This window comes from Mobula birostris, chromosome 7, assembly GCF_030028105.1.
Source record: "Mobula birostris isolate sMobBir1 chromosome 7, sMobBir1.hap1, whole genome shotgun sequence".
Lineage (NCBI taxonomy): Eukaryota > Metazoa > Chordata > Chondrichthyes > Myliobatiformes > Myliobatidae > Mobula > Mobula birostris.
The window spans coordinates 159,134,358-159,146,584 of record NC_092376.1 but is presented as its reverse complement, the minus strand read 5'-3'; the positions used below and the strand labels follow the sequence as shown (position 1 = coordinate 159,146,584).

The window sequence follows — 12,227 nt, the reverse complement described above, 5'->3', positions numbered from 1 at the left end:
GAGTTCATGGCTTAATTTTTGCCAGGGGCTGGTTCCCCATTTCAGGTGATTGATAGGTGTATAAAAGCCAAATAACCCCCTCCCTATGTCACAATTGAGATACCATAATGACAGCCAATCAACTGGTTGATAGGTATATAAAGGCCAGGCATTCAGAGGACACACCATAAGTGAGCAACGCACTGATGATGTCTCCTTGTATGGTGACAAAATATTTGCAAATGGATTACCAAGATCAGAGAACAATTCAACCCAACCATGCAATTTGTCCTCCACCCAGTACTGAACTGGACATCCATTTAATATAACAGACATTTTTTTAGTATCATCTATTGAAGGATGAATATTTTATTAAAATAAATCCATGGGTTCTTTTATACCCACAAAAGCAGACAGGAGAAGCTTGAGTAACTCATTAAAAACATGGCATCTTTGACAATACAGTACTCCCTCAGTACTGCATTCAATGATCATCTTAGATTAATTCAACAAACTTTCCAAAAAAAGGATTAAAAAGTGAAGTATTTATTAATTGATCAATATTTTATGATGTTAGACTTCAAAAAGAACAGTATAACTGGAGTACATTGATGTACCACAAAAGAAAATCCCTCAAAACGGGATTATTGTGATTACTGACACCCATCATCACACTACCTTATGGTACCTTAAGGGTAGAAAATAAACAACCATTACTTTGTTATACCTTCTATATTATTTCATTTCCTTCCTAATATACACAACCAAAACTTCTACAGTCCATAACCTGATGATTATTGGGTTCAACTTCCATAATGGATTTTGATCAGTTTACATATTTTGTAATCCTTGCACTCCCAATTACACACATGAAACTTAAAAATAATGTGCTTTCCTTGCTGAGTGCATTCAGTTAAGGCAAAGGCATACTTTTGTTTTTCTCCCTCTTTGAACAGAGATGTTATAGGAACATGTCTCAGTATAAATGATCACTGCTTCATTTTTATCCCTTATACTGAAACAACAGGGTTGAAATCAGTCAGCACAGAGTCCATTCAAGAGGCCTTTTCCACAGTGTTCGGCAGGCTGGTACCATGCAGAAATGGCCACGCATTTGCAAGGTCGGAACCTGCCCGTTGGTGGTGTCTGTGGATCTTGTCCCTCTGTAAATTATTTTTATTTCCCCTTTATAGACAGGCACTGCTGCTTATTTGACAGGTAGAACCCACCCCTGCTTGTGACAGGAATAGTTTTCCATTTGGGCAGACGCACACCTCAAAGATGTTCTGTCGAGCAGACGGTGTGGAAGTGTACGAACCCATAGGTAGTCTGGGTAATTTTATCTTCCTGGCTTCCAAACTGATCTGAGAAGGAAAACAAAATATGTCATTAAAAAAGTCATCAGGGAGTTCACATGAGATTTTCAAACTCAGTACATCTAAAAAATAATAAAGAATTCTGATCAATGCCAGTGCAGTTTTGCTTTCCTTATCCATTTTATACAAAGGATAATGACATTTGTCTTGTGTTCCTGCACTCACAAATGAAAATGTAAAATCAGAATACTGAGAGCATGTTGAACCATCCCTGTGTTAATAAACATAGTCTAAAAGTCATATGCAGATATCAATTGAAATATTAGGTACATTTCGACAGCCCCAATAATATCCCTGTTTCTTGAACAGGAAGATTAAGATATATGATAAAGAATGGGGGAACAATTGATTGTGGAGATGACTGGAGGAAGTTTGATAAATTAATAAGAGACTGGGAGGTTAGAATAGACAGCTTAAAATCGAATATATGAACACTGACCCTCCCAATTACATTATATACACACACACACACACCCCCCATTTCTCAGAATGTTCAACTTTCCTATTCCCTCCGTAACCACAAGTTTTAACCCTCCACAACCCTACTCTTGACTGCTATACACTGGCAACCTTTCCTCTTCTCTCTGTCCTGATACAGGCTCTTGACTTACACCTTTAGCCTCCACAGGTGCTGATAACGTTTACAATATTCATTGTAATTCAAAATCCCAGCGTCTGCAGTCTCTTTTATCTAGATAGCAGTGAGAAAAAATCATTTTTTTTCATTTCTCAAATAAATTATTTGACATTGTACACAGAAGCTAAACATTTCACAATCTGCATTGAAACACAGGATGTCCTCAAAATATTTTTCTTCTCCCTTCCACAAGCATGACTCGTTTGATTAAGCTTCTACTTTTTGAGACAATCTTGCACTGCTCTTGCTCGTGACTGTCTGGTGTTCATGTTTCTAAATGTGAATGGGAAGTATTGGAATAGATATTGGTTTCGAACTACAATATGTGATGGTGGATTAATTACTCAATGCTGTATTGTTTCCAGTTCTATTTCTCTTCAGGTGGTTTTACATCATACCTATCCCATTGAGTCCAGCTTGTTGTTTAGGCCCCTTTACTGGGGAAAAAATAAGGCCACTTTCCATGAATTTTACCCTTCTAACTGCTTCTTCGTTTCTGCAAATCAATTTCCAATGTGATTACCTCATTCAGAAGAACAAAGGAATTGAACATTTGATAATGTAGCCACAAAGAGTAGGGAAAAAAACATCATGGTAAATAGACAGACTTTGATATTATTGAACAGGCAAGAATGTCACTGGCTGAGTGCTGAAATGTTGATGTTACTTTCTAACAATGTCATCCTGCTTAATCTAAATAAAGCATGAAAGAGAACTTGAAATCATGACAGAAATTATACTGGAACCATTTCTGCCAGAAGGTTTTAAGATTACAGTTTCAGAATGCTGACTTTTACACAAACATTTGAACTGTGATGGTTCAAGGGATATAATAATCTTTTAAATGTTGCAGAATTTAAATAGTTAACACTGTACATTCATTAATCCTTACAGCACTATGCAGTTATTATCCGATAACACCGCATGTTCATTACCTTTGATTTTGGTAGAAAGGGTACAATGAATGTGTTAATTTACCGCTTGTGCCTTGGCTGTATTGAACATGAAAATGCTGCTCTTAACAATGCTGATAGTGCTCTGCCTTCCATCAGTGGTGGCAGGTGTCTAGATTTATTAATGCTGTTAGTAAAGAGCCAAGAGATTCTATCACTCCTGAAGTGAAGTGTTAATCCTCACAATGTGGCTCGGGTTCACGTTTTTGCTGCTGAGTCATAGTTTTAAATTGAGATCCCATTAAAAATTGCCGGTGTGCTTTCGGTGACCAGTGCGACTACATGATAAAACGACACAAGACACAATAATTAAATAATGAATTCAGCACCGGCATTTTGCATCATTAAATGACATTAGGATCCCTTGCCTTAGAAGATGATCTTCAGTGAACACCGGCAAATGGTGCTTCCTATGGACATATGAAAATGGTGGACAGAAAGTCGTGAAGGCACGGCAGCATGCCTTTAAGATCCTCAAGGTCACTGGCACTGTGATCCTTATGGATGTGTAGAGGAGGAAATAAATCCTTTTTACCAAAGGGCCACTCATGATCACATGGAAGAGCATCCAGCAGAAGGGTGTTACAGGGCAGTTCTCACAAGATAGCACCTAGAACACTGGGGTATTTCTAGAAGAAACGCCATGACCTTATCTCAAGGTGAAAGCTCGAACTCTTGTGAAGATACTTTACATATTCTCTCTTTTTGCATCTCATGCCAACACACTGCAGCAAATTCCTCATACATGTAAATGCATATACAGGTACGTGGGCATATGTGTGCTCTCTCTCTCTCTCACACACACACACACAAAATTAGGCAGATGACCACGATGAACGTGCGCAGACAGGCACATAAATGTGCAGGAACTAAGTAAGACAACAGTGTCATTATTAAACTTTGAAATATGTGTTCCCTTCTGTCTTTGTAGCTAAAATTACAAGGAGCCTGTGGAGTCCAGTTAGGCCAGTGGAGGTAGTCCTTCTCCTGTTGTATTTTGGGATAGCTCAGGCTCATGTTTATAGTAACACAGAAGTCCTGAAATTCCCTGAGGTACCAATGTTTCCTATTCATTCACAATTCCTCCTTTTCTCACTTGGAACAGGATCTGGAGTAATAATTATTTTGTTCCCCTTTACACTTGTGTACTGGAAATGATATTAAACAAACTTGAATCCTGAACTTCCCGCAGTTGAATGCTCACGACATGAATCCCTTTATTTGGGATTTATATCTCAGCCCAAGGCAGGAACACGTAATTCAGAAATTGAGGCCCTCAGTGACCTTCTCATCCATCTTTAGAAGTGGCCTCAACGATATATTCCAGACAGAACATAATATTTGACGCTATAATAGAGCCTTTAAAGGAGATAGGGGGCTTTTCTGAAACACAGGCAGTCATCCACAGTCTATGCAAAATGTGTGGGATATCTGGATGGGGGGGTTTCTTAATAATATGGCCTCACTTTACAGAAACATTAACTACTTATAGAACATTTATTTTAATATATAAATGCCATTGTCTTTCATCATTATCCAAAATAATAATAATTTTAAAACAACTCAGAACTTACTTGCTCAGCTTGCTGAGCTCAACTTAAGCTCAGCTTACTTGGCCTAGCCCCCTCAGTCCTGACATACCATGCCCACTGCCTGCAGCATGAAGGGAACCCCAGATGGCCTAGATGTGTAACCTCCTGTTTTAAGTTGCCAACTGCTGTATCCTGCTGTGAGAGGCCACAGTCTGAATAACTGGGGTACAGATGAGATATTGGCCCAGGAAAATGACAGAAGAAGAAACCTTGGAAAGAGAGCTGCACTCGTGACCTACAGAGTCCGAGGAGATCTCCTGGGAAATAATAGTTTGTGCCAGTGGCTGCGACATGGATAATACAACTTGCTTAAATTTTCAACACTGGCGTGCCAACACTAGAGACCAACCTCTGCAAAATGGGTATCTGCTCCCCTATGATTGTGCATTTGTTAAGTTCAGAATCAACAGCCCACCTCTGGAGCATTTCCAAACAGACTGCAAATAGACCATCCTTCTTTTCAGCCCTGTGAATCACCATCTATCTGGCACAGGAATTCCAAGACATCTGACCAAGCATTGCAAGGAATATTGAGAGGATCATCGGGGTCTCTCTTCCAACCATCAGTGATATTTTCTGGAGTGCTGCGTACGCAGGGCACTTAGCATTGTCAATGATTCTTCCCATCCATCCAGCAATCTCTTTGACCCCTGCCATCAGGCTGGAGGTACAGCAGCATCAGGATAAGAACCATTAGGATGGGAAACAGCTGCTTTGCCCCCAGTCCGTACCCTATTGATCTCCTTGTCACCACCCAGGTCTCATCATATATAAAGCATCAGTAGCACTATACTGTTTATTTTTTTAAATTGTGTTGTAAGCCCACCTGATTATTTGTTAATTTATTTATGGTAATATTAGTTCATGTATTCTGTGAGTTACATGAATTGTGTTGTGCACTTTGGTTTGGACGTTATGATGCACACCCAACTGTGCCAACTTCCAGAATGCCGACGCTCCAGTTCTTCAGCATGGATAGTTGGTGCACCCCCTTTAAAGATTCAGGACCATCTCGCAAATTGGATGCCATGTCTTGGCACCAGGATTTCAGAATCAGAATCAGAATCAGGTTTATTATCATCGGCATGTGACGTGAAATTTGTTAACTTAGCAGCACCAGTACAATACAAAACATAATATAGAAGAAGAAGAAAATAATAATAAATAAGAAACTAAATCAATTACAGTATACGTATATTGAATAGATTAAAAATTGCACAAAAAACAGAAATACTATATATTAAAATTGAAGTAGTGTCCAAGGGTTCAATGTCCGTTTAGGAATCGGATGGCAGAGGGAAAGAAGCTGATCCTGAATCACTGAGTGTATGCCTTCAGGCTTCTGTACCTCCTACACGATGGCAACAGTGAGAGAACAGCATGCTCTGGGTGCAGGAGGTCCTTAATAATGGATGCTGCCTTTCTGAGTCACTGCTCCCTGAAGATGTCCTGGGTACTTTGTAGGCTAGTACCCAAGGTGGAGCCGACTAAATTTACAATCCTCTGCAGCTTCTTTCGGTCCTGTGCAGAAGCCCCCTCCCCCAATACCAGACAGTGATGCAGCCTGTCAGAATGCTCTCTACGGTACATCTATAGAAGTTTTCTGAGTATATTTATTGACATACCAAATCTCTTCAAACTCCTAATGAAGTACAGTCGCTGTCTTGCCTTCTTTATAACTGCATTGATATGTTGGGACCAAGTTAGATCCTCATAGATCTTGACACCCAGGAACTTGAAACTGCTCACTCTCTCCACTTCTGATCCCTCTATGAGGATTGGTATGTGCTCCTTCATCTTACCCCTTTGGAAGTCCACAATCAGCTCTTTCATCTTACTGACGTTGAGTGCCAGGTTGTTGCTGCGACACCACTCCACTATTTGGCATATCTCACTCTTGTACGCCCTCTCGTCGCCATCTGAGATTCCTGTATCATCAGCAAATTTGAGCTATGCATAGCCACACAGTTATGTGTATATAGAGAGTAGAGCAGTGGGTTAAGCACACCCCCTGAGGTGTACCAGTGTTGATCGTCAGCGAGGAGGAGGTGTTATCACCAATCCGCACAGATTGTGGTCTTCTGGTTAGGAAGTCGAGGATCCAATTGCAGAGGGAGGTATATAGGCTCAGGTTCTGCTCTCAATCAGGATTGTGGGAATGATGGTGTTAAATGCTGAGCTATAGTCGATGAACAGCATCCCGACATGGGTGTTTGTGTTGTCCAGGTGGTCTAAAGCCATGTGGAGAGCCATTGAGATTGCATCTGCTGTTGACCTATTATGGCGATAGGCAAATTGCAATGGGTCCAGGTCCTTGCTGAGGCAGGAGTTCATTATAGCCATGACCAACCTCTCAAAGCATTTCATCACTGTAGATGTGAGTGCTACTGGGTGATAGTCATTAAGGCAGCTCACATTATTCTTCTTAGGCACTGGTATAATTGTTGCCTTTTTGAAGCAAGTGGGAACTTTTGCCCGTAGCAGTGAGACGTTGAAAATGTCCTTGAATACTCCTGCTAGTTGGTTGGCACAGGTTTTCAGAGCCTTACTAGGAACTCCATTGGGACCTTCCACCTTGTGACGGTTCACTCTCTTTAAAGACAGCTTAACATTGGCCTCTGAGACAGAGATCACAGGGTCATCAGGTGCAGCAAGGATCTTCACAGATGTAGTTGTATTCTCCCTTTCAAAGTGGGCATTGAAGGCACTGAGCTCACCTGGCATTTCATCAGTATTTAAGGAGCACCTGAATGGAGGTTTAGTGCTTAATCATAAGCCCAACTTGGTTTATCACCTAGTGTCTTGTTCAGTGCTCAGTTCTTGTTTCAATCTCGTACCGTGTCTCAATCCTAGCCTCGATACTCCAGCACTTGGGTTCCCTTATCAAGGTCTCTCATCACACTGGAGAAATGTTGTTTCGTTTGGCGGCATAATGGGTACAGCTGAATGACAATAAAATTTAATTGAACTTGAACTTAATATGCACTTCTGCTCTGACAGGGGAATGACTGACCTAAGTTAGAAGGGCATAACCCAAGTTTCCAGAAAATGCTGTAAAGATCACTGGACAAAATTCTGTGAGCGGTCTGTGCAATAAATAAGAATATAAAGAACCCACTTTGAGACTGAAACTGGCCAGTCAGATTTCCCATCCAAAATGATTTATTCAGGAATCCACAAAAGTAAGAACTTATCAAGCAGCTGTTAGACTGAGAGTTTCGCCATGTCAAAACAACTGTAAAGTAAAACTTGATGACAAGGATGAAATAAATCGATCAATTTATTTTAGTATTTTCCTTACATGTGTCCGGCTAACTGCTTATAGGTTTCTCTTTCTTAAGAAGTGGAGTTTATGAATGGAGAGTGTGCAGATAATTTGATTAACTATGTTAGTACAGTCTAATACAATGACCCATGCGATTTCCAGGTCCTTTAAAAGAATAGAACTGCTGTACCCTGCCACGCATGTCGTAAAAGGTGACTAAGGAGGGTTGGGCATAGGGTTAGCAGCCCTATCCTGTAAAAATAATTATTGCTACAGAAACATCAGCAGAATCAAAACCAAGCCCGCCAGTCTTGGGAGAGGTAGGGCCTCTTTTGGAGAGCTGTATGACGTGGAGAGGTGAAAGCCAAAATGAAGCTCTTTCACCCAAAAACCTACTGTCAACCAAGAAGAGCTCCAGAATTGACATCTGGAATGTGAGGACCATGATTTGTCGGGAAAACCCTACAAGTGGCAAAAGAATTTCAGAACAATAAATTAGATATCTTGGGACTCTGTGAAACTAGATGGACAAATTCAGGGCAAGTACAACTCACTTCAGGGGAAACTGTCATCTATTCAGGACACACGGAAGAGAAAGCACCACACACTGAGGGAGTAGGATTAATCTTATCAAAACAAGCAAAGGGATCGCTTTTGGCTTGGGAAACATCAGGACCCAGGATCATGTCTGCATCCTTCCGCACCAGTAATAGGAGAATAAAGCTAAACATTGTGTTAGCCCACGCCCAAATGACAAGGATACCATTGTCAAGGAAGATTTCTACAACTGACTGCAAGTACTCCTGGAGAAGCTGAAAAGAAGAGACATCACCATCCTCATGGGAGATTTTAATGCTAAAATTGGAAATGACAACACAGGATTTGAAGAAATAATGGGGCAGCATGGACTTGGAGACAAAAGTGAAAACGGAGAGTTATTTGTAGACTTATGTGCATTCAACAAAATGGTAACTAGTGGCAGCATATTCCCTCATAAGCGGATCCACAAGGCAACATGGATTTCACCAGATCATCGAACAGGAAACCAGATCAACCATATCTGTATTAGTAAGAAGTTCAGAAGATCCATGCAGGATGTCAGAGTCCTTAGAGGTGCAGACATGGCATCAGATCATCACCTTGTTATTGGTAAGCTTCAGCTCAAACTTAAAAGGAACTATGCTGCAACAAGCAAAATGAAAAGCTATGCAACACAATTTCTGAAGGACCAGGGGAAAAGACAACATTTCAACTTAGTATTGCAGAACAGATTTCAAGCCTTGGAGAACCTAAATGAAGAATCAAGTGTGGAGGGGATCTGGGAACAAGCTAAAGATGTCTGGACCGGTACATGTGAAGAAGTTCTAGGTAAGAAAGACCGTCAACGTGAACCATGGATTTCTCAGAAAAATAGAGCAAAGAAAAGCAAAAAAGGATGCACTTAACAAAAGCAAAACAAGAGCATCAAAGACTGTTGCACAGAAAAACTATGCAGAAGCAAATAAGAAAGTGAAAGCAAGCATAAGAATGGACAAAAGGAACTATATTGAAGACCTAGCAAAGGAAGCAGAGCAGGAAGCATCAAACGGGCACATGAAAAGACTGCATGACACAATCAAGAACCTCTCTGGCAAATTTCAACCAGTAGAAAGACCAATTAAGGATAAAGAAGGGCAAGTTCTGACAGGAGTTGAGGACCAGACCAAAAGATGTGCTGAACACTTTGAGCAGCTCCTAAACAGACCATCACCACCAGAACCATCATCATCCCACAAACAGAGAACAACCCAGAGATAGACTGTGGCACTCCGTCCAAAGAGGAGATCAGAATGGCAATCAAGCTCCTAAAGGATGGTAAAGCTGCAGGAATTGATGGCATACCTCCAGAGGCATTCAAGAGCAGTATGGACATATCTACTGAAATGATGCACAACATCATAAAAAAGATCTGGGAAGCAGAAGAAGTACCCAAGGACTGGAGAACAGGACATCTAGTTAAAATCCCTAAGAAAGGAGATCTCCAGGAATGCAAAAGACAGAGGGATAATGTTGCTTTCAGTGCCAGGGAAAGTTCTGAGCAGAATCATTTTAGAGAGATTGAAAACTGTGGTGGATGAGAAGCCTAGAGCTGAACAAGCAGGATTTTGACAAAACAGGTCTTGCATTGATCAGATTACAACTCTTAGGATTGTCATTGAACAGTCACTGGAATGGAACACATCACTGTACGTTAATTTTGTAGATTCTGAAAAAGCATTTTACAGCCTGGACAGGGAGACATTGTGGAAAATAATGAGCCATTTTGGGATTCCAGAGAAGTTAACTAACTTGGTAAAGAAGATCTATGAAGATATGGAATGCAGGGTAATCCATATGGGTCAGTTATCAGATACTTTCAAGGTGAACACCGGGGTATGACAAGGATGCTTACTGTCCCCCTTTTCTCTTCCTGCTAGCGGTGGGCTGGATTATGAAGCAAACAACAGATGGCAAGAAGAATGGAATACAGTGGACATTGTTCAGACAGCTAGATGATCTTGACTTTGCTGATGATTTGGCACTACTGTCACACAGCCATACCCAGATGCAAGAGAAAACAGATCTTCTAGACTCCACATTGCAGAAAATACGGCTACACATCCATGTAGGGAAAACAAAATTACTAAGAGTAAGTGCAGGAAACAACACAGTTATTGAGTCATTTGTCTATCTGGGAAGCATTGTCAACAAGAAAGGAGGTACAGATGAGGATATAAAGACCAGGATCCAAAAAGCCATAGGAGCCTTCATAATACTACATTCAGTTTGGACGGCAAAAGAACTAAAGTTAAGAACCAATTTGAGAACCTTCAACTTAAATGTCAAATCTGTCCTCCTATATGGCTCCGAAACTTGGAGACTGACATCAGAAGTAATCAGAAAAATCCAGACGTTCATCAGCAAACGATTGTGTCAGATTTTGGGGCTAACATGGACAGATTATGTGAACAATACAGAATTATGGCAAAGGACCAACCAGACACCAATTGAGGCAGAGATCAAGAGAAGGGAGTGGTGCTGGATAGGACACACGTTGAGGAAGTCCCTGAATAGTATCACGAGACAAGCTCTCACATGGAATCCTCAAGGCAAGCGAAATCGAGGCAGGCCCAAGTCCACATGTGGGAGGGAAGTGCTAACCGACGCCAGGAGAATGGGAATGACATGGTCACAGCTGGAGAGATATGCACAAGGCAGGTTGATCTGGAAAGAGGTTGTTGATGGCCTATGCTCACTATTGAGTTGAAAGGCAGAAGAAGAAGAAGAAGAAGAAGACGACGACAATGGATTTTATTAACTGAGACAGTGTATGGTTTTTATCCATGAAGCATGAATTTGGATCTTACTAATTGAAAGTGTGTAGTCCATTTTGTTAACTGAGGATGTGCATTGGATTTCCAGAACAGAGAGAGTGGAATAACTTATTATCTGAAGGATGAAATAGACTTTATTAAGTGAGAAAGCTTAGTGCAATGGATTTTAATAACAAAAACTGCACAGTGGTCTTCATATTTTAAGCGAGTGCAGTGGATTACATTAACCAAGACAGTATTGCAATCTTTATTCACTGAGGTGGTGTTGAGGAATTTATTAACTGGGAAGTGCTGAAGATGCTTTTAACAGATGGAGTGCACTGGATTTTATTAAATAAGGCAGTGTCATTGATTTTATTAACCAGTGGAGTGCAGGTGGATTATTATCTGAACTAATACTATTGGTTTTATAAAATGAGGAAGCACAGTGGATTTTATGAAATGAGAGAATGCTCTATATATATGTATGTGGGTAGTGGGTAGTGGCTCCATATATCACTACTACAGGGCATGACGACCCTGCCTCACATGAGTCCCGGGCTCAGCTGGCTCCAGCTGACAGTACCCGGTATGGGCCCCTATCCAGGGTTACGGATCCCATTGCCTTGTGGGTATCTTTGGGGAAGAGAAGGCTAAGGAGAAAAACCCTACACAAATCCGGAGTGGAGCCCCTAAGGTGGTTGGATGATGTGCCATATCAACTCCTGGCACCTCCTGCAACCAAGCTGATGCCAAATGTACTGCTTCGTATTCCTTTGGACCACATTCGCGGGGCCAAGAGGGGGATCTTGATGTCTGGACAGCCCAGGATCTCAATATTCATCACCCAGGTCTGCGCCCCAAGCGGGCGCATCCATTGTCTACTTAGACAGACTGAGCCACATATATACATATATATATATATATATATATATATATATATATAGAAGTCCCAGAGAATGCTCTGGGACTTTAATTAATGAATCAGCACTATAAATCTGTGCATTATTTAAGTGCTCCGATAAAGATCTTGATCCCTTGGGGAAAGTAACGAATAATTATATCAAATTTATTTTGAATCCCATTGAGCATG

At 40.9% G+C, this 12,227-nt stretch overlaps 1 protein-coding gene across 4 annotated transcripts in view; it reads right to left on the bottom strand.

Annotated features, from left to right (window-relative positions):
• Positions 1-397: 397 nt before the first annotated feature.
• Positions 398-12,227, bottom strand: part of sgcd (sarcoglycan, delta (dystrophin-associated glycoprotein)) — a 543,710-nt gene continuing 531,880 nt past the window's right edge. For 2 of the 4 annotated variants that reach the window (XM_072264010.1, XM_072264009.1), the window contains one exon: positions 398-1,343. In XM_072264010.1, the coding sequence (XP_072120111.1) occupies positions 1,167-1,343 (177 nt within the window). In that variant the 3' untranslated portion in view covers positions 398-1,166. The remainder of the gene's footprint in view (positions 1,344-12,227) is intronic. The other 2 variants (XM_072264011.1, XM_072264012.1) reach the window with 1 other exon arrangement.